The sequence below is a fragment of the Cornus florida genome, unplaced genomic scaffold, assembly GCF_030987335.1.
Source record: "Cornus florida cultivar Cherokee Brave unplaced genomic scaffold, ASM3098733v1 CherokeeBrave_3.0.0_Hap2_Chr06, whole genome shotgun sequence".
In the NCBI taxonomy this organism is placed as follows: domain Eukaryota; kingdom Viridiplantae; phylum Streptophyta; class Magnoliopsida; order Cornales; family Cornaceae; genus Cornus; species Cornus florida.
Window position 1 is genome coordinate 91,162,318 of NW_026775576.1, and position 25,125 is coordinate 91,187,442.

The window sequence follows — 25,125 nt, forward strand, 5'->3', positions numbered from 1 at the left end:
TACTAGTTTTACTACAATAAATTGACGTAATGAGGAGATTCACTACAAAACATGCTATTATTTTATAAAATTTCATATTTCCTTTGTAAATTAGTTGTTTTTCTTAGACTCATTTAAAATTCAATGATTATTTATTGTCTCTCTCTGGAGGAGAGGTTAAATGAGGACATCTTCACGTCTTGGACTTCTACAATTTCTTTTTCTTTTTCTCACTCAAAAGAATAAGCAATGTCAACTTTAGTATTAAGTGATCAATGCAATTTTCTAACACTTTTCTATTTTTTTTTTTGGTACTTAGATTGTTTTAATTAGTGGTATTAGAAAATATTATATTTGGAAACTAGAAATAGTGATAGTGGTTTTGTATTAAAAGGAAAGTATATAAGTGGGTTTGAAATGTAGTCATTAAATTTAATCTAATACTTGTTCTAGAAAGTACGAAAAAATTTTCTTGTTCCAAAGAAAGCAAGAGATCGTTACTCTATATTTATGTACCTATAAAAACTGAGTAAATTGATTTCTAATTACTCAGATCTAAACATCTATATCACTTACCAAGATTTAGTCTCAGTAAAATAAACAATATTCATATACGATTTTTCGTTAGAAGAGGAAAATATGATTTCTATTTACTTAAATTTGTATATTGTATATAATTTTTAATCCTGATGAGAAACTCTTGAGTAAATAGAAATCATATTTTCCATATCTATCAAATTTTCTTATCCAATATTTGTAGCAATCTCTTTAGTAAATAATTGTGTTTTTCTTATCCAAATTTTTTATAATAATTGTATTTTTATTATAAAGAATTGTTGTATTTTATTAGATTCATAAATCATAATTGTTGATGTTTTTAGCGCATGATGCTAACCTGACAAAAAACTCCTGAATTAAAAACAAAACCGATCAACACAATCAATTTACATCAAAGTCCCTCTCTCTCACTCTCTCATCTATATCTTTCTCTCACTAGCAAACTTTCTGCTCATTATTGTTTTTTGTTTGGTATCCATGACTCTCATTTCCCACTATTTCATCACCTCATCGATTCTATGAGATCGTTAAATTAGTTCTATAACCGAATGGATTTTCCTTATATTGATATCTTTAATTAGATTTCATCGTCTGTAATCATCTTCAATTCGTCATCGTTATTCTTCTCCTTCATGTGCATATATCAGTTTGATCTGTTCTTTCATCTTTAGTGTTCCTTGAATCTTTGTGATAATATATATATATATATATATATATATGTGTGTGTGTGTGTGTGTATATTAGGTTTTGATTATATGTGATGATACATCTAGGGGAGGGCTGCTCATCATCAGGGATAGCACTCTATGGAGGAATTTTTAAATTCATGCCTCGATTTCTTTCAGGTACATCTATTTAGTACATGATCCGTTTTGTGTATGTATAGCTTTGGATGAATCTGAAACTGCAGTACATTTCTATGAAAGATTGACGAAATTTGTTCTTGTAATTGGTTATAGTGCTAGTATAGGAATTGTACATTGAAGTGTCTTATATAATGGATGTTATGAAAATTGTTTGAAGGGTTGTTTTTTTTAGAGAAGAATGGATTTGCAGAGTAATCATCACACTGAATCTGGACGGTTTGAACAAATAGTTTCGCAATTTCTTCTGAAAAGCTTGCATATCATTTTGGACTCTAGGGTTCCTTCTATTAGGCGTGATCAAAGTAGTGATCTGTCATTGGGTACTCAAGTGAAAAAGAGTGACAAATGGTTCAGTTTAGTACTAGGAGACCGTCCTGCTGCTTTAGATAATTTTAATTTCTGGCGTAGAAATTTAACAGAACCAATGATAATTGACATAATTCTTGTTCGAGAAGGATCGAATTCTTTATCTGAGTGCAATCCGTGTAGTAGTCTTGGATTGGGGAAGGGTGTTGAGACGGTTATAGAGAGGTGGGTTGTTCAATATGAGCATCTTAGAACAATGTATCCTCAAATGGGCGAACCTTCTGCTTCTTACAAGAAAACATACAAGAAATCAATCATACTTTTACGTGCCCTTTATTCAATGATGAGGCTTCTTCCAGCATATCGGCCCTTTCAGAAGCTTTGCTCATCAAGTCAGGCTTTTGATTTTGATATAAATTACAAGGTCTCTTCATTTTGTGCTCCATTCTCGAGGGCAGCGGAGGAAGTGATGAAGCAATACAGTTTATCCCCTGTAGATGCTCCACAAGGTCGTCTTTCTATATCTGTGATGTATCGTGCAAGTCTGTCCGATTTCAACCTTGAGACTTCTTCATCGTTCCCACCACAGATCATTATGGATTATGTTGGTAGCCCTGCTACTGACCCTCTGAGGGCTTTCCCACTGTCTGGAAAAGTTATCCAAGGAACATCCATTCCATCAAGAGGGATACGGTCACCTTCTTCAGCACCATTTCAGCGTCCACATAGCTGGACGAGCGGCTTCCAATTGGAAGCTCCTTTAATGAAGAATCAGCCCCTTGGTGGATCTCCACCTGTGCATCGCATGTCTACTATGGCATATGATTTTCCATCTTCACCTACAGATATATATGGTCATAGGATTCAAAATTACAGATTGCCAACTCACCATAAGGCAACTAGTTCCATTGACCACCAGCTTTCTCCTCCATTCTCTCCATCTCCTTCCCCATCTCCCCCAACATACCTTTCCGGTAATAATCCTATGCAATCTCGGCTGCGTTCAGAGACTGCCCCCGTTAGTATCCCACATCCAATGATGGGCAGAAGTCCTAGATACCTTTCTCCAAATTTGTCTGATCCAAATAGGCATTCGCTTCCACCCCTATCTCCCAGAAGCACAAAGCATGATCCTTCATCACAGGATTCCCCATCTGGAAGCAGGTTGTTGAGGAAATCGGAGTCCCAAAGATCTGGGGAGCTGAATTCTGGAATGGCAAATCATTATTCTGGCCAGAAGGTAGTCCTCGTTTTCTGATTAAGCTAACTGTTTGTCCCAACACTGACTTTTGTGTTTAAAATCCGTATCTTTTGTGCTACTGCTGAGGTCCATTTATATTTGTTTGTAGATGTTAAAAGATAGCAAAGATGATTCGGGGCGATTCTCAGCTTTGCTATCTTCAAGTGGATCACCACGTATTGGATTCTCAAGCTCTATTAGATTACCTTTTCAGGATGATTTGGATGACGGTGACTTCTCGTGTCCTTTTATTGTTGATGATGTTGATACATCAGATTCCCCTGTCAGGTACTTACCTTTATCTCTGTCGTGCTGTCCTAATTCAGGTATGACTTTTGTTATTTCCTAATTAAAGCCAAACTATCTCCATTTTCACATCAGCAATTTTCAAATTCGGGTGCATAGCCTTTACCTGTCCCAGTAAAGGTGAACGTTCCCCTAATGATGACGACTACACTAACTCTATCTAACCATGTAGTTTTTTGCTTAATGGTTGTACACTTGTAACTTCATTGACATGAAAGATTTGTTCTAGAGTAGAACTTTAATTTGCCTTTTGACTTGGCTCAAGAGGTTTAAATTGCTGGCTCTCTAGTCAGCGATTTCATGCTAGATTATATAGTCTCAAATTCACAGCGATTTCATGCTGGATTATGTAAACAAAATATTATGCATTTGCGTTGAGGGAAACCATTCACTATGTGTGATTCAATTTTGGAAAGCTGCATCTTTATGGCTATGTTTGAGTTGAAGATCTGCATAGAACTGTTTGACCTGTAAAGCTGTCTTAAGCATGCTTCACATGTTTATTTTATTTTTTATTTGTCTTGGCAAGTAAGTCATATACTCACTTTGCCTCTACGGGGACTTGAACCCTCAATCTTTCACTTTGAGGGACAAAGGAGATACTACTGGGCTACAACCTTTGGTCTTCACACTTTGTTTACGGTTTCATCTGAATTACATCAAGGTTTTCACAAAGAGAATATAAAATAAATTCAAGAGTATTTAGGCTTTGCACCTATATTACATGGGTTTCCTGTTTCAGCCATGGTACCTGTGTCGTGTCGACACTACATGGCAAGGAATGATATATTTGTCCAATACGCGGTCCCAAACCAGACACGCTAATAATATCATAATTACAGTATGCTATAACATATAATGTATTTAATGTTTCAGGACATATCTATAAACTTATACCAGCCTTTAGGAACATTGCAAGACAAGTTCTTGTATCCTAAGTTTTTGGGTTAAGGCAGGTTTGACACCTAGACATACATGCACCTAATATATGTAACTAAGTTCATATTAAAATAGCTTTCCACAAAAGGCGTATATATTAAATAACATGAGAAAGTACAATAATTGTTTTCTGGGAGGAAAATAAATGTATAGTGAAGATGTAGGAAAAAGTAATTTGGAAGGGGAAGAAATCAAGTGCAACATTAACTTCACACTGAATTTTTTTGATTAAATTTGGCATATTTCTGTCAACATCCCCCCTCCCCTCCTCCCTCCCCCAACCGAAATCATTGCTTGGCCCAATCACTCTATCTTGCTCTCATAATGTGCACAGTTATATTACTTGTTTGACATGTCCTACATGTAGAACCAACAATTAGCAACATACATATCTAAGCTCCAGTAACGGTGAGGACATATATGCAAGTTAAATTGAAACTTAAAAATGAGAGTGGTAGTGGTATTGGACTATGACTTCCTTGTTTTATTGTTAGCCTGTATTAATCTTCTCAACAATTGCACAGGACTACATATAAGATCTTGTTGGCTGTGATCCTGATATCAATATGGCCTGTTGTTTAATTGCATGTTGTCAAATATATTTACAAGTGTAGTTGTTGATTTTGTTTGTTAACCATGCAACTGTGTATTGTTTTATAGTGCTTTGTAAACTAACTATATTTTGGATCTGTCAAATATTTCTGAGAGTGACAATGCGGATTCCCAAAATTAAAAAGCTGGTATTTAGACAAATCTGACCGCTGAACATATTTGTGCATATGAACCTGTATAAAGGAGGAAAACCATTATTACCAAGTTTGTGATATCTTTGTTACCCATCATGCATCGTTTTGTTTCCTAGGAATTAAGTTTAGCTTTCCTAGTAATGCTTATTTGCATAAAGGATTTCAAATAGAATTGTGGCACTTCAGGGTATAATTATCGTCTCAATTTGTCACTTTGTAGTTAGTTTCCTTGTCTCATGGCTACTGCCAGGGTCGCAAAAAATATGACACGATTCTTGGATTAATCATCAATTCACTTTCCAGGTGCAGGCAACAAGAGGTAGAGTATAAAACTTGCTGATGACACAGCTTAAAGTTTTTTGCTTAACAAATCACGTTGTTTTGTGCCTTAAACTTTAATGATGACCAGATCATAGTTTCTAGATATTATTTTTCTTTCTTCTCTCTACCAGTCTTAAAACCTTGACCTGGGGCTTGGGAGTTGGGACCCAAAGCCACCAGGACAAAGTTAGACCGGTGTTTCTTGATATTATCGTTTTCCTTTTAATGTAAAATTTAGGATAATGAAGCTTTTGACTGGTGGTAATATGAGGTCAAAGCTCATTTGAACTTGAGGACGCCTTTGACTAGATTGGGTTGAAATAGGAAGTTTCTCTTTCCTTAATTCAACTATTTTAACCCTATCTGCTCTAGCCATGCTCAGGCTTACGTCTTGTGCCTGTCTGAGTTTGTCCTCCTTTTCTCTTTAAAATATCAAGTATTATCTTTTATGCTTTTGTAATTTTCGACGGCTTAGTGCAATTTTTCTTTTCTGTGGTACAGTCAGAATCTTGATGGGCAAATAGCTTCAGAGTTTACTTCACAGCCATTCTCAACGACTCGAAAATCACAAGATGCAGCTGTTGGTGCTCTAGTACACATGCTAAGGACTGCACCTCCTCTACGTCAAGATTCAAGTTGTTACTCATCTCATTCCTCCAAGATTGAACTTGAGGGAGAAGTTGGTGCAGAGTCTGGATTCTTTGTGCCTCGAAAGACATCTGATGCACTTGAGGAGCTCAGGGGTTACAGAGAGATGAAAGACCTGCTACACTCCAAGAATAGAATTCAGGCAGTTAGCAAGGAGGCTGCTTAAGTCTGCTGCTTTTGTGGGGGGTAATCTTACTACGAGAACAATGAACTACTTGGGGAAGAAGCGTAAGATGGGTTTCTTGCTGATTGGTTCTAGATACAAAAACTGTGCCAGAACATGAACATTTGGTTTAGTGTGTTTAGAGCAGCATTTTTTTGAACAAAGGACTAACAGGACGTTTACGCTTGATTACTTAATTAGTTAGCAGAATTATACCAATTACCTGATTTTCACGACCGTTATGTTTAGAAAGTTCAAAGTCAGTATCTTCTCCTCCGTTTTTCTATTTAACATCAGGAGGATTCCATATACATGAATATATGAAAGGTTTGAGTATGTATAAAATGATACAATTGTAACTAAAAGACTGGTTATGCTTCTCTCTTTTAATCATGCACATGCTCTTTGGCTTGAATTCACTAATTGCAAAAGTGTCTTTTATAGTGGCATGGTTAATTGTGGAACTTCTACACAAAGCAAGCTCACTCAGGATTTCTGAAACTGTATATGTTATTGATCAATGCTTCTTTTTCCTTTGCCCTTTTCTTTTTTTCTTTTTTTTTTTATTTTTTTTTTGAGGAGAAAGTTTGTTCTTAACTTTTTCCATGACCTTGGTCCGAGGTAGGATCTGGAAATTCAAGCTACCGGGCACTCGGATAATCAGATGACCTGCAATTTTTCTGGTCTTCTTGTTTGTAAAGTTGAATCAGGGTTGTTGAAAAACCTATTGTTTGTGAATGTACATCATTCTCCACACATACCCCACCCACCCACACGCACGCACGCACAAGCATTGAGAAATTTCTTTGAATGAACATTACCTGAGGAGTTGTTGATGATTGTAGGAGGAGTTGATGATTTTATTGTCAAATGCATGCATGATGCTCATTTTTATGTGTCAGCAGACTCGAAACTATAGGCAGCAAGCTAGTGCAAGTGTAAGTTTTTCATTCTTTAGGTTTGTTACCCAATAAATTTTGGACATGGTAGGGTGTTCTTTTGTTTTGGCCATGAGATCTCTTTAACCATCATGAAACTTCAAGAGTAAACATTAGCCAACTTAGAGAATATGAAATTTTGTAGGAATAATTGGTAATGAATTTGACTTCAAATAATGGCGAATGCATTAGTTGCGTGATCTCGACCAATAAGATGTTCAAGTCAAGTTTGATATCATCCTCACTGCACACAGAGACCTATTTGATATTCAGTGGTGACAATTGCCCATACTGAATTATTGATTTTTTAAGTATTTTATGTCTCTCTCTCTCTCTATATATATATATATATATTTTTTTTTTTCTTCAATAATTTTCTAATCGGTCCTCGTCGTCACATTACTAGATCGATAGCTAGCAATATTAAAAATTCTTCAAATCATGGAAACTTGCAATAAATTAATACAGTAATAAAACTCACCTAAAAATCCCTTCCCTCTCTCCCCCAAAAAGGCGGGAAAATAAAAAAAAATAAAAAATCAAGGCATGAATCATGAATGACACGGAATGTTTAGCATAATGTATTTTAGAAAACAATTTAAATAGCCCTTTCCGATGAAAGTTCCCTCCTCAGACACGCCAAATAGCTGTATTTTTCCATGACCGATCGCCTATTCTGTGGAATTCTACAATTGTGTGCGTGTGTGAGAGAGAGATGCTTTTGATCGCTAACAATGGTTGCAACCGAGAAAGAGGGAGCTTGGCTTTTGAAAATTGAAATATCATAATAAAGACGAATTATGATGTTTTTATTGAAATGCCGAAGTTTTCTCATCTAAAAATTTCGTCCCTCGAACAAGAAAGGTATATGCTATGCATTGTATACACAGACATATATATATATATAGGGTTTCTGCTATATATCTCTGCTGTTGAAACTGTAGGCAAACGATCACTTTGGCATGAGGAAGGCGCAAGGGACATCGAATTGGCGCAAAAAATTGCACTTTGCCCCGTCAAATCGACTGCTCATTGTGCTATTCTCTCTGTTTATGCATATGCGTGTGCGTGTGGATACAGTATGTTATTTTAGTCTTGTTATACGTATCTACATGTTTGTAAGATTGCCCATAAATCAATACTTATGATGCCTAGAATCAAGAACCAACATACAATTAAAGGTAGCTGAATAATAATTTGTTCATAGATATGGGTGCCGAGTCTTCGGATCCTCTGCTGTAGAAGCCCCTTGCTGGATCGTTTTTCAAAACACTTAAATCTATTTTCAACACATTTATTCTACATTTCAACTTGGTTGAAAAACGAAATAATGTGCTGAAATACTAAGCAACTGAAACACGAAGTAATATCCATTTTCAACACAGTTACTTTGCGTTTCAACACAACATTCCGTGGGTTAAAGATATGTTAAAACGTAGAATAAATGTGTTGAAAATGAATTTAAGTGCATTGAAAAACGCTACAGCATGCTACAACAGCAATGCTCTACAAAAGAGGAACTATGGGTATTTCATGGCAATCAATGACTCAAAGTTTCTCTGGTGGGACTGTAACACTTGTCTACTTTTTTTATTATAAAAAGATAACTGATAAAAGCATTGTGTGCATGAATCTGAACTCAGTCATTTGACAAAATGAACTGGTATAAGTGGATGCGTGTGGTGGGGGCTTTTAGATGTATTATTTTTGGCTGAAGCTCTGGAGCCGGTAAAATCTTGAATAAACTCCCTCAGATGCCGCTATGAGGGTTGAGTGAGTTCCAGTTTCCACGATCTTTCCTTTATCCATGACAACAATAGTATCCGAGCTTATAACAGTGGAAAGCCTGTGTGCAACAGTTATCCGCGTGACACCACAGTCAATCGACGTTATTGATTCCAGAGAACTCGTTATGGCTCTTTCAGACTCTGCATCAAGGGCACTTGTTGCTTCATCTAAGAGTATAATTGCGGGCCTCTTTAGTAGAGTCCTAGCTATGGCTATTCTCTGCTTTTGTCCTCCGGAAAGTTGGCATCCCTTTTCCCCAACCACTGTATCATATCCATTTGGCAAATTGCTTATGAACTCGAGTATGTTTGCTTCCCTGGACACCTCCACAATTTCAGCTTCAGAAGCATTGTCATTCCCATAGCAGATGTTCTTTCTAATTGAGCAACTAAAAAGAAGTGGCTCTTGTTGCACAAATCCTATTTGCATCCTTAATTTCCTAAGGTTGTATTTTCTTATATCCTTGTTGTCGATCAATACATTTCCTTCTCTAGGATCATAGAATCTAAGCAAAAGAGCCAGAACTGAGGACTTTCCAGCTCCACTTGGCCCAACAAGTGCAACCTTTGATCCAGCTTCAATTGTCAAACTAAAGTTGTCTAGAATAGTCACTTCTGGTCTTAATGGGTAATTAAAATGGACATTTTCAAATTTGATGCCCCCTTTGATCCTCTCTGGATTTGAATTCTCTGGTTCATCTGGCTCAATAGCTGTTTGTCGGTCAAGGGTTTCGAATGTAGGAGTTAGTACACTGATGGCAGAGAGGACAGTGGGAATCAGTGTCCATAACTCTGTTATTGAGGGTACTGTAAGGGAGAAAATCTGATATGACCTTATTCCATCCTTAAAGCTGGCTTGACCTTTATCAACCAGAACTGTTGTATACCACAAAGCAACGGCATGTGCAATGTTCCATAAGCAAAGGGATACACCTTGAATAATCCCATACTTGACACTCTTTGTCCTGCTCTGCCTCATTGGCTTTTCCAGAGACAATGCAGCTTTCTCAAGTATTTGCTCTTCATGACAAAAGGAGGCAATGGTTTTTATGTTGGTTGTGGATTCAGAAGCAAGGGCGATAAGTTCTGAATGTGCAGCAGCACTGTCACCTGCAAATCCTTTGGCAGATTTGGCTTGAATCAGGCCACCAATGAAGTGGCAAGGCATCACAGCCCATGCTACGAGACCCATTCTCCAGTTTACATATATGCTAACGATTGTTGCAATCAGTATGGAGGATATGCATTGGACAATAACGGACATACGATCAGCAATTATGGTTTTGACCATGGAGGTGTCGTTGACGATCCTTGAGGTAAGTGAACCGACACTGTTCTCAGGTTTCTCAAACCAAGCTAATTCATTACGCAGTACAGCTGCAAGATATTAGTGTCATGAGTGTTGATGTGAACTTTTGTAGTTCTGATGAGAGTTGATGCATGAGTCAGAAAAGTTTTTGATTGAGTAGATGATGCAGGAATCAGAATGAGTAGGATACCTGAATACAGTGCTTGTCTAAGGTTATTCATGGCCTTCTCTCCAACCACTCCAAAGAAATAATGCTGCAAGGTGTGGCTGAACAGTGAAAGCAGTCCTATTGAGGAAAAGATTATTGAATAGTGTCCAACTTTCGTCTGCGAATCATCCTGGTAATATGTTACTCCTATTGTTATGATGAAGAATCCAAAAAAAGGCTTCGAGATACCAGAAAAGGCTGCTGCAAAAGATCCAGCAGCAGTCTTTACAAGCTCACTTTTCTTCAAGCCAAACCAGATTCTGAAGAATATATTTTTTTTTCTTCTCTCGCTCTTCTCCTCTTGTTTGGGAAGATCTGTGAGATCTCTGTTGAGATTTGATGGTTCTTCAGGTTTCTCTAGGCATTGAGGTGAGACCTGTTGTTGGCATTCAGGATCTTCAGTAGTATCTGCAACCCTAGTTTTTGTTCACTTAAATTAGTCAAAACATTTTGTTTTCCTTTTACTGATACCATGTGTGATTAAGGCAAAGTTTTAGTTTGCAACAAACCTGGAATGATCTACTTGGTCAATATTCTGCATGCTAAATAAGTTGTTGTAGAATTTACTGGTATTTAACAAGTCACGATGTCTTCCTGTATCTGTAACTTGTCCATTCTCTACAACTGCAATCACATCTGCATTAATAACAGTTGACATCCGGTGTGCAATTAAGATGACTGTCCTATCTTGCATTGCTGTCTCTAGGGCATTTTGAACTAGCTTCTCTGAGTCTGAATCAAGTGCACTGGTGGCCTCATCAAGCAAAAGTATCGGAGGGTTCTTTAGAATGGCTCTTGCTATTGCAATTCTCTGTTTCTGTCCACCTGATAGTTGGACGCCCCTTTCTCCTACCTGGAATCCATTACAACAAGATAGCTCATTCAAAAATAATAATTTTCAATTGGAAAAATATGCTGCTACGGTATATACTTATCAGATTGTACTCCAAATATTATGCTCACAGTCACAGCATTGGTGATCTGAATCAAACAAAGCATATCGTTCCATTGGAGTAAGTTTTGACTATTTGTGCTACTTTCTTTTTTCTTTTTTATTCTTTCTGTCTTTGGCGCATCTTTACTTTTTTGTATGACTAATTTCAAATGTATTTTCTATGGATGCATCATCGGGATAAGTTGCTTTAACTGAAGTTACTGAGCACTATTCTTAGTTACAGTTGACAGTAAAGGTTGAAGAATCCCAGTAAAGGTTGAAGAATCCTTTCTATTTTTTTGTTTGTTTAATTCATGTCTGCATGGTTAGCTGGCTGGGAAAGTGATACCCCAAATATGGTGGACTTCAGCCATGGTCTACATAAGTAAATTTCTCTTCACTTCTCAAATTTTTTTTTTTCTTCTTTTTCTATATTCTGTTCCTTTCCTCTGCTTGCAATTTAACCTCTCTCCTGGTATTCAAGCCACAATTTTTTCAGGAAACTTCCTAAAAATCTGTTGTTATTGGGATTTCCAACTTCACATAAAATTTTAAAAAGAAAAGATAGATCAGGAGAAGATACAAATCTGAAACTAATGTCGGTTTGAGATTTAAATCAAATAATTTATAAAGCACATTTGTTTTCATTTAGTTATTTTATCAATGTAAGTTATATGGATTGGTGGTAGTGTATGAGTTACAGTTTGAAGTTAAACGGATTGGTGGTAGTGTATGAGTTACAGTTTGCTAGTTTAATGGAAGTGAACATTTGAAAAAAGGAAATAACCTGTAGGAAGCAACTTCCTTGTCTAGATTAACAATGGAAAGATAAAATTTTAATCCCAAAGCCTCAAACATTTTGCTCCAAATTGTAAATTGTTCTCTTTCTTCAAGAATTCTAGGTTTTTCTAGTTTTAGTTTTGTTTTTCTCCTCCACTGCTTATCTTCTAATTTATGTTTTGCAGGTGAAAGTTGGTCTTGATTCTGTTGATGGACTTCTAATGTTGGTGCTATCTAGCGTTTGTTCTTACAAATAATAACCGAACCCAATGGGCAAGATTCTAACTAGTGGTTGGGTGATGCTGTAGTTCTTTGCGAGTGGGGAGGTGGGTGACTGAGGAAATAAGTATCTTACCTCTGTTAAGTACTGATTTGGAAGTTGGGATATGAAATCGTGTGCATTTGCCTTGAGTACTGCATCATGGATCTCTTGATCATCTGCACATATGTTTCCTACCTTCATGTTATCCTTGATGGTGCCAGCAAAAAGTGATGGTTCCTGAGAAACTGCTCCTATATTTTTCCTGAGGAATTTCAAATCAAGATCCTTAATATTGTGGCCGTCGATGAGAATCTCACCTGACAGGTTGAACACTTCGTTAGTCTTTTGCAGAATTCCTGAAATACTCATTTCCATGTACCTGTTTTAGACAAATATTTGTATGTGCATGCATGCATCCATGTTCATATATGACATTTGTGCAAATGTATGCTTATGTGCTTAATGTGTCAGGAATGTACAGGCATATATGAATGTGATTCATTTGCATAATATGCTAAAAATCTTTAGACAGCTAGGGATGGACTGTGAACCTTTTGAGGGATCATAAAATCTTGCCACTAGGGAGATAACAGTGCTCTTCCCACACCCACTACTACCCACTAAAGCCACTACCTTTCCTGCTGGGATCGACAATGAAAACCCTTGAAGGATCAAGTTCTCCTGCCGGGATGGGTAAGCGAAGTATACATCACGAATGTCAATGTCACCCTGAATCACCTCAAAAGTTTTCCCTTTCGAGTCGTAACTTATTATGGGATTTCTTTTGATCACTTGAAAAACTTCCTTTCCTGCAGCCTTTGCCTGATTGAAGATTTGCATGTCTGGTGCAGCATGAGTGAGTGATCTGGGGAAAAAAAGAAGCTCATTTTAATGTCTGAATGAATTTTGCTTCACTTTGGTTAGAAAGAGTTTGTTGAGAATTTTTTTTTTTTTTTGTTTCCCTTACATAGCTCCAAAGAGAATGCTCATCACTGCAGCTATGACATCTCCTCCACTTGATCTCTTGGCTTTGACAACAATAGCTCCAATCCATACTATTAGAGCCCAAGAACAGAAGGTCACGGTCTGGAACATACCCGTTCCAACGCCCTTTATCAATGCTTCTCCTTTGCTTATCGCTAATTGTCTCTCCATGCACTCTGAGAAAGACTTAGTTGCAGAACCCTCTCCGGCAAACGCAAAAACTGTCTTTATTTGAGACACTGTCTGTATACAAAATTCAGAGACCATAGTATCAAAACTTGAATAACTGTTCATAGATTAGACCTACAAGTTCAAGGTGTGATATGTGTCTGTAGTATTGCTAACTTGTTACCTGTTCTACCATTGATGTAGCTTTTGACAGGTAAATGATCTTAGCAGCTGAAATTGTGTTCATTTTCTTTGTATAAGTAGCTCCAATTACAAGAATAATAGGAACAACCACCAATGCAAGCAGTGACACTTCCCAACTACATATGAAAGCTATCAAGACTCCAGAAAAGAAGGTTGCCAAGTTTGACAGAAAATGGCCCAACTGTCAATGAGCAAGTCCATTAGAATATATCATAGTGAGTGCGAAAACTGAAAACATACCATATAATTAAAGCTACCTCTACTTTAATTTGAAAGTGTCAATGTTTTGAATATTTATGTTCCAAATACAGATTTTCAAGCAAGTTACATTGACTTTGTCATTGATGCTTGAACTTAAGCTCTTTGATGTTGGACCAAGCAAAGAAATGGGGCTCTCCATAGTTGAAAGTAATACCTACTTGGTGTTCACTATAAGTGTGCATACCATATGCGTGTGCAAATTACATATCTATAAATATATATGTGTACATATGATACATGTGGGAGTATGTCCAAGAGTAGTTTAAAAAAATGAATTGGTATTGTAGGGAACCTGATATAAAATTATATATTTTTTTTCACTTGTTTTCTGCCTAATTTGATTCGTTACATACGATTTGGATATTGTCATTCGATCTCCACTCAGAGTTTGTTGTAGTTTTTGCATGTACTATAATTCTGGCCAAGTGGACTTCAAGCATCAAAAATTGGAGCAATGTTTATGCAGCCTTGGACCAATTTTGGTTATCTATGCCAGGTATGCCGTGTAATTTCCTAAACAATCTATAGTCAGCGTTGTTTGTGTGGTTCATGCCAACATAACCTGCGATAATACATATCATGATATGGAATTTGTAAACATTTCTATTGATTACTTGTATATATATAAGAAAGGGTATATTGTTTCCTTTCAATAATCGATACATATCATGATATGGAATTTGTAAACATTTCTATTGATTACTTGTATATATATAAGAAAGGGTATATTGTTTCCTTTCAATAATCGATAGATTTGATAAATTATTTGCCAGTTGTTGGAGGTTGAAATGGTATTATCTTGTTTATAGATTCTTCACTCCATTGGGACATTTGTCAAAACTCAAAAGTTATAAGTTTGGTAATATGTATTCCCTTTGCAGCTTCATGAATAGAATCAATACCCTAAGCAACGAAGATAAAATATACACTTTTTCCTATGAAATTCCCGAATAATGAGAAATTTTGATAATTTTTCTTTTCATAGTTGATACTCACACACACGTCTCCATGGAGGCTTAAACCCTTGACCTCCCTCTGGGAAATTAGAGCCTGATACCACTAGGCCACTGGTGAGAAATTTTGATAATTATCATGCTATGTTGTAAAGGTGGCTCTTAGCATTGGAAAGTTAGGAGAGATGAATTTTTAATAGACAAATGAACATTATAGTTGCTTTTAAACAGCTAGTTTTGTTGTCCTACTAATAGAACCTCTTATACAATCATAACTAACTGAAAACTATACAGTGATAAAGTTACAAGTAGAAACCTCGCACCTTCTCTCCGATCGCATCTTGTATGATGTTCATGTGTGTGCTTATGCCACTGATGATTTTCCCGCTTGTCAAGTCCGTATCGAAAGCCCCGATCTCTTGTCTTAGCACTGCTTTTAGGAATGCTAATCTTAAACGTGCTACTTGCCTTTCACTTGCATACATCCAGCATCCAATCTCTGCATGTTTGAAAGCGAGGATGAGTCATGAATGAGCACCTTTACTTTTTTGCAACCAAAATATTATGAGAAACTTTTTTACTTTGTGCAGATGTATTAAATTTTCCATGTTATACTATAATCTTTGCTATATGTCACTAGACACTAGCACCATGTTTTCATTCTGTTTTTGCTTCTGGTGCTAGTGCATAAGCTACATACAGTTGGATGGTAGATTGAGCTGGTAAGTTGGGTATCTAAATATATTTGAATATAATAAATAGTCCAACTCTCCATAAATAAATGAGTTAATAATCTACTAAAACCACTCTGTTTGAGAGGGTGGGCTTGGCGCAACGGTAAGATTGCTCCATTGTGACCTAGGTCACAAGTTCGAAATCGAAAACTGTCTCTCCATGTGGAGACAAGACTGATGAGAGTCTCGTACATTGGACCAACCCTTTTAGTTTTGATGGTAGATGTTAATGATCCTATTATCTAACAACTTACATTTCTTTTAAAAATAATATCAATTGTAATTACATACTAGTATTTATTTTATGGAAATATATTACTATTTAGTTTAGTGAGATTATTGTTCCTAACTTGCAACTAGTAACTACTATTAGAATTACTAACTATTGTCAGTATAATACTTTTTTTTTATTATTTTTATAATTACTAACTACTATATTTTTATTCATTTATTTGAGAATCCCTACAGTCCGTGTAACAGGACTAGATTATTGAGATTAATTCTTTTGGTCTAAAAGTTCAAAAAAAAATTTAGAACATCCATTTGCAAATATGCAGACGAATAATAAAGCAACCTAGTACTCCAGCAGGAAATGTGGCAATGGCCATGTACCATACATATGGAACAACCTGAAGAGCAAAAACAATCTCATTAATTACCAAGTGTTGCATCAATATAACAACACTCACACTCGTTGATTTTGTACAGAGAGTCGGAGACCGGAGGTGTACCTTGTAGAGAGCTGCAACCATGGCATCAGTGTCATTGATGTTGGCACCAAATGCATTGAGGGCTTTGCCAAGCAGTAGATAACCAATGGGTTGTGCCAAGCCGTGGACGATAGACCCCAGCGTCCCCAGAGCCATCAAAGTCCAGTCCAATGCATCTGCGTAGCTCAAAAGCTTACTAAACGGCAAAGTTTGGGTAAGTACTGCTTCCTTCTTCATGTCTTCTGTTTCACCTCTCATCTCATCTTTGATCTGCATGGTTTCTGACTGTTTCGGAGCCATTTGCACACGCCTACGTGTTTATACAACCCTTAGTTAGTTGGACGTACGCATGTATACACATATATATATATTTATGAAAACAATGTCCAACAAAGGAATATATGTAGGATATGCCATGACACTGAAAAGGAGAAAGAGGCAGGTATGGCGTAAGTGTTTGATTTATCTTTGGTTGAATCGCTTGTGTCTGTGCTAGCCGTCAATCACTAAAAAGACATGTAGAAAGAACAAAGGATAGACATTATTAGTTCAGTTGTTCTAGTTAAGAACTATAAATTGCAAACGTTTCTTGATCATCTAATTATATTTGCATATTCCTTTTGCCACTTCCATTAGGATATTCCTTAGAATATACAGTATACAATCTGACAAAGTTTTACAGCAGTGTTTATGAAATGGTGGAATCAAAGTGATTTGACTCCTTCCTCGGATGCAGCCTTCATGGGACCTTTTTAGGATTATCCGGCACACGAGTTATAGAGGATGATTGAAAAATAAGACACGATTACAATAAGAACATGACAATATATATATGTATATATATTGTTGTTCATATTTCTTTATAAAATATTATTAGAAACAAAAGTAGGATTGAGAGTTATATTACATGAATAAATTGTCTAAATTAATCACGATATGTATATCATGGTATAATATGAAAATATTGAATATATGGTTGAAGTATATGAAAAGTATCGGATATGTGTACTAATCTAACACGTTACAGATACATTACCCTTATAGAAGCATACTTGGTTCATTATATGAAAAAGTATTGGATACGTGTATTCATGGGCGATATAATTTGAGGCCTTATGCAAAAAAAAAAAAAAAATTAGCCTGTTAATATGTAATATATTGACATTAAATAGCAATTAATTATATTTACTTAAAAATCATTTTTCTTGCTTTTTGTGATGCAAAAGTTACTAATTAGATTCTTGTGTTAAGTTTTGCTAAAGTTTTTTTTTTTTTTTTTTTCAATAAATAATATAACCAGTCAAATAGATATATATACACTTTTGAAGGGGCAGAAAATCTCACTGGGCTGGATGCAGCCCAGCCCACCATCTCGAGAGAGTGTCCAGAAAGATTACCAAATCTGGCCATGTCCATATTGGATCTGATGCTAAAATGGGACAGCCCAAGAGGAGGATTAGGCCCATTTTCTATTCCCAACTTAGAATTTTAAAAAGGGAATAATGGTACGGATCAACGAAGTCGAGAGATGTTTGGGCCTGTTGGACTACCATTCCGAACCCAATTAAAATAGGCTCAAACCACGGGGGCCAAAATATAGGAATAGGGTAAAATGTAAGAGAATGAGAAGCAGATTGACTCTTTGAAGTGTGAAAAAATACTTTCATAATACAAAGAGCCATTTCTTGCATCTTCAATACTCAATAGTAATTAATATAACTGGTGTAATGATACAAGTGCGTGTTGCACAAGTGATTGTGTTACTTCTCACGTCTTGGAGTTCGTATTTGAGCCTTGCACCTTCCCCCTCCCTTCTAACAACTAAATCCTAACACTCTTGCCATTAAAAATAAAAAAAAAAGGAAGCTGGTTAGGGTAGAAAATAAAAATTTTATGACCAACTGCCTTAGTAGCCTAAGGCTCTTGTGCCTTGCGTGTATTCAATTTAGATATGCTACTCTTTTATTTATTTATTTATTTGTCAAAAACAACTGCCTTAGTCACCTAAAGCTCTGTATATTCAATTTAGATACATCACTCTTATTTTATTTTATTTTTAAAAAAATGTGTTTCATAGATTATATGATAGAGAACATACTTTCTATTTTATTTCCTGATTATCTGAAATAAATTAGATCGGGGGCCAAGCTTCTCTCACACATCTAGAGGTATGGTTTCTATCTAATTTTAGTGAGCTATATTAGGTGTAAATTTTAAGCTCCTATTATCTCTAAAAAAATTCGTTCAGGATGAATGATCTTAACACAAATAAATATGTTAATTTTATTTTTGTCCCAAATCTAATTGATCGAAATTATATAATGGCACACTATATAATAATTTCTCATTACCACATCTGTCTCAAAACATATTAAATATTTGATTTGTCAGGGAAACAATAGTACTCAAATTTGCAGAAGTGGGTCTAGTCCCAATAAATATGTGGACATGGAATGGTGTGACATCTATCAGAGGCATTGCCTTGCGTGTATTCAATTTAGATATGCTACTCTTTTATTTATTTATTTATTTGTCAAAAACAACTGCCTTAGTCACCTAAAGCTCTGTATATTCAATTTAGATACATCACTCTTATTTTATTTTATTTTTAAAAAAATGTGTTTCAGAGATTATATGATAGAGAACATACTTTCTATTTTATTTCCTGATTATCTGAAATAAATTAGATCGGGGGCCAAGCTTCTCTCACACATCTAGAGGCATGGTTTTTATCTAATTTTAGTGAACTATATTAGGTGTAAATTTTAAGCTCCTATTATCTCTAAAAAATTTCGTTCAGGATGAATGATCTTAACACAAATAAATATGTTAATTTATAATAATTTCTCATTACCACCTCCGTCTCAAAACATATTAAATATTTGATTTGTCAGGGAAACAATAGTACTCAAATTTGCAGAAGTGGGTCTAGTCCCAATAAATATGTGGACATGGAATGGTGTGACATCTATCAGAGGCATTGCCTTGCGTGTATTCAATTTAGATATGCTACTCTTTTATTCATTTATTTATTTGTCAAAAACAACTGCCTTAGTCACCTAAAGCTCTGTATATTCAATTTAGATACATCACTCTTATTTTATTTTATTTTTAAAAAAATGTGTTTCATAGATTATATGATAGAGAACATACTTTCTATTTTATTTCCTGATTATCTGAAATAAATTAGATCGGGGGCCAAGCTTCTCTCACACATCTAGAGGCATGGTTTCTATGTAATTTTAGTGAGCTATATTAGGTGTAAATTTTAAGCTCCTATTATCTCTAAAAAATTTCGTTCAGGATGAATGATCTTAACACAAATAAATATGTTAATTTTATTTTTGTCCCAAATCTAATTGATCAAAATTATATAATGGCACACTGTATAATAATTTCTCATTACCACCTCTGTCTCAAAACATATTAAATATTTGATTTGTCAGGGAAACAATAGTACTCAAATTTGCAGAAGTGGGTCTAGTCCTAATAAATATGTGGACATGGAATGGTGTGACATCTATCAGAGGCATTGCCTTGCGTGTATTCAATTTAGATATGCTACTCTTTTATTTATTTATTTATTTGTCAAAAACAACTGCCTTAGTCACCTAAAGCTCTATATATTCAATTTAGATACATCACTCTTATTTTATTTTATTTTTAAAAAAATGTGTTTCATAGATTATATGATAGAGAACATACTTTCTATTTTATTTCCTGATTATCTGAAATAAATTAGACCGGGGGCCAAGCTTCTCTCACGCATCTAGAGATATGGTTTCTATCTAATTTTAGTGAGCTATATTAGGTGTAAATTTTAAGCTCGTATTATCTCTAAAAAATTTCGTTCAGGATGAATGATCTTAACACAAATAAATATGTTAATTTTATTTTTGTCCCAAATCTAATTGATCGAAATTATATAATGGCACACTATATAATAATTTCTCATTACCACATCTGTCTCAAAACATATTAAATATTTGATTTGTCAGGGAAACAATAGTACTCAAATTTGCAGAAGTGGGTCTAGTCCCAATAAATATGTGGACATGGAATGGTGTGACATCTATCAGAGGCATTGCCTTGCGTGTATTCAATTTAGATATGCTACTCTTTTATTTATTTGTCAAAAACAACTGCCTTAGTCACCTAAAGCTCTGTATATTCAATTTAGATACATCACTCTTATTTTATTTTATTTTTAAAAAAATGTGTTTCAGAGATTATATGATAGAGAACATACTTTCTATTTTATTTCCTGATTATCTGAAATAAATTAGATCGGGGGCCAAGCTTCTCTCACACATCTAGAGGCATGGTTTTTATCTAATTTTAGTGAGCTATATTAGGTGTAAATTTTAAGCTCCTATTATCTCTAAAAAATTTCGTTCAGGATGAATGATCTTAACACAAATAAATATGTTAATTTATAATAATTTCTCATTACCACCTCCGTCTCAAAACATATTAAATATTTGATTTGTCAGGGAAACAATAGTACTCAAATTTGCAGAAGTGGGTCTAGTCCCAATAAATATGTGGACATGGAATGGTGTGACATCTATCAGAGGCATTGCCTTGCGTGTATTCAATTTAGATATGCTACTCTTTTATTTATTTATTTATTTGTCAAAAACAACTGCCTTAGTCACCTAAAGCTCTGTATATTCAATTTAGATACATCACTCTTATTTTATTTTATTTTTAAAAAAATGTGTTTCATAGATTATATGATAGAGAACATACTTTCTATTTTATTTCCTGATTATCTGAAATAAATTAGATCGGGGGCCAAGCTTCTCTCACACATCTAGAGGCATGGTTTCTATGTAATTTTAGTGAGCTATATTAGGTGTAAATTTTAAGCTCCTATTATCTCTAAAAAATTTCGTTCAGGATGAATGATCTTAACACAAATAAATATGTTAATTTTATTTTTGTCCCAAATCTAATTGATCAAAATTATATAATGGCACACTGTATAATAATTTCTCATTACCACCTCTGTCTCAAAACATATTAAATATTTGATTTGTCAGGGAAACAATAGTACTCAAATTTGCAGAAGTGGGTCTAGTCCTAATAAATATGTGGACATGGAATGGTGTGACATCTATCAGAGGCATTGCCTTGCGTGTATTCAATTTAGATATGCTACTCTTTTATTTATTTATTTATTTGTCAAAAACAACTGCCTTAGTCACCTAAATGTCACGCCCCGCCTATGGAGGTTGTGCCATGTAGGCGACACGCAGACGCTGAGGAGGACGCTGCATGGCAACTGCATGGCAAGTGGAGTTTCTAGAGTCTTCCGGAATAGTCTAGAGTTATGTGGAAGATTCTAGATATGTGTAGAAATGTGTAGAAGTGTGTGGAAGGTTCTAGAGTTCTCTAGAGTTGTGTGGAGTAGTATGGAGAATTCTAGAATGTTGTAGATACTAGTAGATAAGTATGGAAGTGTGAAGAAGGTGGGAGAAGATTCTAGATAATCAATCTCCATCATTGGTTAGAATGCATCCTTGCCGTCCATTAGGGATGGGGATGCCTATAAATAGAGGTAGGACTTCATTTTGTAGGGAACAAGTCCTAGAGTAAGTCTTGAGAGCCTTGTAGAGAGCTTGAGTGCTAGCCTTGTACAAAGCATTCTTTGAAGTAATAGAAGTGTTCTTTCCTTGCCAACTTAAGTGCCTTAGTGTGTGTGAGTGTGCAAGCCAAGTGAGGAGAGGGCGAGGGCAACTACAACACTAGTAAGCGCACGAGGGGAGTGTGTTGGCTAAGGTGTGCACGGGAGTTAGGCTGACCAAGTACTTGCGAGAGTGAAAGCAACGTCTTGGTGCCGCACGGGAGCAGCTAGAGTGGTACTGAAACTCTAAGCCCGTGACAGTTGGTATCAGAGCAGGTTCGTCAAGGGAGCTTTGTTGGAGTAGACATGGCTAGCAGAGGAGACCACCAAGTCCACATCTTAGAGCAGAGCTTGGAGGAGAAGCTTGCCACACACTTGGTCTACACGGAGACTAAGTTTAATAGGCTCGAGAGAAGGATGGCGGAGCTCTACGAGCTGATTGATGGCATCGCCAACAAGGCACAAGAGAAGGAAAGGGACTTGCATGATCTGGTAGACGACTTGCGCGTGGAGATTGCCGAGTGCAAGAAGGAATTCTCCCAGGCGCGCGAGGTCGTGGTGAAGCCAAGGAAGAAGAAGGCGCCGGAGCCCAAGGAGTACGATGGGGCAAGGAATGCGCGCCAGATTGACAACTTCTTCTGGCACATGGAGCGGTACTTCGAGTGCATGGAGATCGAGGATGATGAGGAGAAGGTGCAGACAGGCACTATGTACCTCACAGACATTGCCGCTCTATGGTGGAGGCAGCGCTTCACCGGTAGGGGCGCAAGAGCAGTTGATACATGGGAGGAGTTCAAGAGGCAGCTCAAGAGGCAGTTCTACCCTGAGTGCGTTGAGGACCTCGCCATGATCAACCTAAGGCGCCTGAAGCAGAAGGGCAGCATAAGGGAGTATGTGAAGGAGTACTCCAACTTGATGCTGGAGATCCCAGAGATGCCGGAGCGGCAACGTGTGTGCTTGTTCATTGATGGGCTGCAGTCTTGGGTGGCCACGGAGCTAAGGAGGAGGGAGCCTAGAGACTTGGCATCCGCAATGGCTATAGCGGAGCGCCTCGAAGACTTTAGGCGCGATGACAAGAGGGCCACGTCTCCCAGGAGGGACCACGGCAAAGGTGGGGGAGACCGGCGCTTCAAGAAACGGGGCTCGCCCAAGTCTAGTGATGATGAGCACAGCGATGAGGAGAGACGCCCACGCCATGATAAAGGCAAGGACCATGGAGAGAGGTCTAAGGCTAGTGGCAAAGGGGAGCGCCGCGATAAGGGCAAGTGGGAGCCAAAGTGCTACTTGTGCGAAGGGCCGCACATATTGCGACACTGCCCCAACAAGAAGACCATGAGCGCCCTTGTGAAGGATAAGGGCAAGGGCAGGGTGGACGATGCGGGCAGCGATGAAGATAGGTGCATGGGGGCTATGCAGATGCTGAGTAGCATGGCGCATGACACCAAGAAGAAGGGCAAGGCAAAGAAGGTAGCTGGGGTGCGCTATGTGGATGCGCAGGTTGGTGGCAAAGCCGTGCAAGCGTTGGTAGACACGGGTGCTACACACAACTTCATTACCCCGGAGGAGGCGCAACGACTTGGCTTGGAGATGCGCAAGACGGAGGGCTGGATCAAGGCCGTCAACTCCGAGGAGGCACGCGTGAGTAGAGTGTGCAAGGAGGTGGAGCTATGCATGCAAGGATGGAATGGCAAGGCTGACTTCCAAGTTGCAGAGATGGACGACCACGACATGGTGCTGGGGCTGGAGTTCATGGACAGGAACAACGCCGCGCCACTACCATGCCTTGGTGCGTTGATGATACTTGGAGGCGAGGAAGGCAAGGCCGCATGTATGGTGCCGCTCGTGGGCAGGAAGGAGAGTCCAGAGGTGGCAGTCAACACGATGGAGCTCGTGAGGACTTCACATCTCCCGAAGGGCGCTCGTACGTTTGGGCCAAGGACATATGCGCAAGTGCTGATGACCTGCGAGAGGCTGGGTCAGCTGAAGAAACCGTGACGAGGGCGTCACGGAAATGGGTGGGGGAGAATGTCACGCCCCGCCTATGGAGGTTGTGCCATGCAGGCGACACGTAGACGCTGAGGAGGACGCTGCATGGCAACTGCATGGCAAGTGGAGTTTCTAGAGTCTTCCGGAATAGTCTAGAGTTATGTGGAAGATTCTAGATATGTGTAGAAATGTGTAGAAGTGTGTGGAAGGTTCTAGAGTTCTCTAGAGTTGTGTGGAGTAGTATGGAGAATTCTAGAATGTTGTAGATACTAGTAGATAAGTATGGAAGTGTGAAGAAGGTGGGAGAAGATTCTAGATAATCAATCTCCACCATTGGTTAGAATGCATCCTTGCCGTCCATTAGGGATGGGGATGCCTATAAATAGAGGTAGGACTTCATTTTGTAGGGAACAAGTCCTAGAGTAAGTCTTGAGAGCCTTGTAGAGAGCTTGAGTGCTAGCCTTGTACAAAGCATTCTTTGAAGTAATAGAAGTGTTCTTTCCTTGCCAACTTAAGTGCCTTAGTGTGTGTGAGTGTGCAAGCCAAGTGAGGAGAGGGCGAGGGCAACTACAACACTAGTAAGCGCACGAGGGGAGTGTGTTGGCTAAGGTGTGCACGGGAGTTAGGCTGACCAAGTACTTGCGAGAGTGAAAGCAACGTCTTGGTGCCGCACGGGAGCAGCTAGAGTGGTACTGAAACTCTAAGCCCGTGACATAAAGCTCTATATATTCAATTTAGATACATCACTCTTATTTTATTTTATTTTTAAAAAAATGTGTTTCATAGATTATATGATAGAGAACATACTTTCTATTTTATTTCCTGATTATCTGAAATAAATTAGACCGGGGGCCAAGCTTCTCTCACGCATCTAGAGATATGGTTTCTATCTAATTTTAGTGAGCTATATTAGGTGTAAATTTTAAGCTCGTATTATCTCTAAAAAATTTCGTTCAGGATGAATGATCTTAACACAAATAAATATGTTAATTTTATTTTTGTCCCAAATCTAATTGATCGAAATTATATAATGGCACACTATATAATAATTTCTCATTACCACATCTGTCTCAAAACATATTAAATATTTGATTTGTCAGGGAAACAACAGTACTCAAATTTGCAGAAGTGGGTCTAGTCCCAATAAATATGTGGACATGGAATGGTGTGACATCTATCAGAGGCATTGCCTTGCGTGTATTCAAT

The 25,125-nt window shown here is 37.3% G+C and overlaps 2 protein-coding genes across 2 annotated transcripts; one reads left to right on the top strand and one right to left on the bottom strand.

The window, feature by feature from the left end:
• The first annotated feature begins 910 nt into the window (after positions 1–910).
• Positions 911–6,495, top strand: LOC132312841 (autophagy-related protein 13a-like). Its single transcript, XM_059811372.1, has 3 exons — positions 911–2,949; positions 3,059–3,237; positions 5,763–6,495. The coding sequence occupies exons 1-3, from the start codon at positions 1,582–1,584 to the stop codon at positions 6,073–6,075; spliced, it is 1,860 nt and encodes a 619-aa protein (XP_059667355.1). The 5' UTR covers positions 911–1,581; the 3' UTR covers positions 6,076–6,495.
• Positions 6,496–8,550: 2,055 nt separating this feature from the next.
• Positions 8,551–16,604, bottom strand: LOC132314577 (ABC transporter B family member 19-like). The gene is made up of 11 exons (XM_059813422.1): positions 16,326–16,604; positions 16,169–16,223; positions 15,184–15,359; positions 13,627–13,827; positions 13,258–13,517; positions 12,842–13,155; positions 12,384–12,646; positions 11,278–11,295; positions 10,824–11,167; positions 10,297–10,730; positions 8,551–10,174 (listed from the first exon to the last, which is right to left on the bottom strand). Exons 1-11 carry the CDS (start codon positions 16,602–16,604, stop codon positions 8,712–8,714), a joined length of 3,807 nt encoding a protein of 1,268 aa, XP_059669405.1. The 3' UTR covers positions 8,551–8,711.
• Positions 16,605–25,125: the final 8,521 nt, after the last annotated feature.

What these genes read in the sequence shown, in the direction of transcription:
- LOC132314577 (XM_059813422.1), bottom strand. Translation starts at nt 16,604, where the DNA reads ATGGCTCCGAAACAGTCAGAAACCATGCAGATCAAAGATGAGATGAGA. An exon ending in ATTTCCTGCTGGAGTACTAG is followed by an intron (nt 15,360 to 16,168) that starts GTTGCTTTATTA and finishes TCAAACATGCAG; the next exon opens with AGATTGGATGCTGGATGTAT. An exon ending in AGCATTCTCTTTGGAGCTAT is followed by an intron (nt 13,156 to 13,257) that starts GTAAGGGAAACA and finishes TTTTTTCCCCAG; the next exon opens with ATCACTCACTCATGCTGCAC.
- LOC132312841 (XM_059811372.1), top strand. Translation starts at nt 1,582, where the DNA reads ATGGATTTGCAGAGTAATCATCACACTGAATCTGGACGGTTTGAACAA. An exon ending in ATCATTATTCTGGCCAGAAG is followed by an intron (nt 2,950 to 3,058) that starts GTAGTCCTCGTT and finishes ATTTGTTTGTAG; the next exon opens with ATGTTAAAAGATAGCAAAGA. An exon ending in ACATCAGATTCCCCTGTCAG is followed by an intron (nt 3,238 to 5,762) that starts GTACTTACCTTT and finishes TCTGTGGTACAG; the next exon opens with TCAGAATCTTGATGGGCAAA.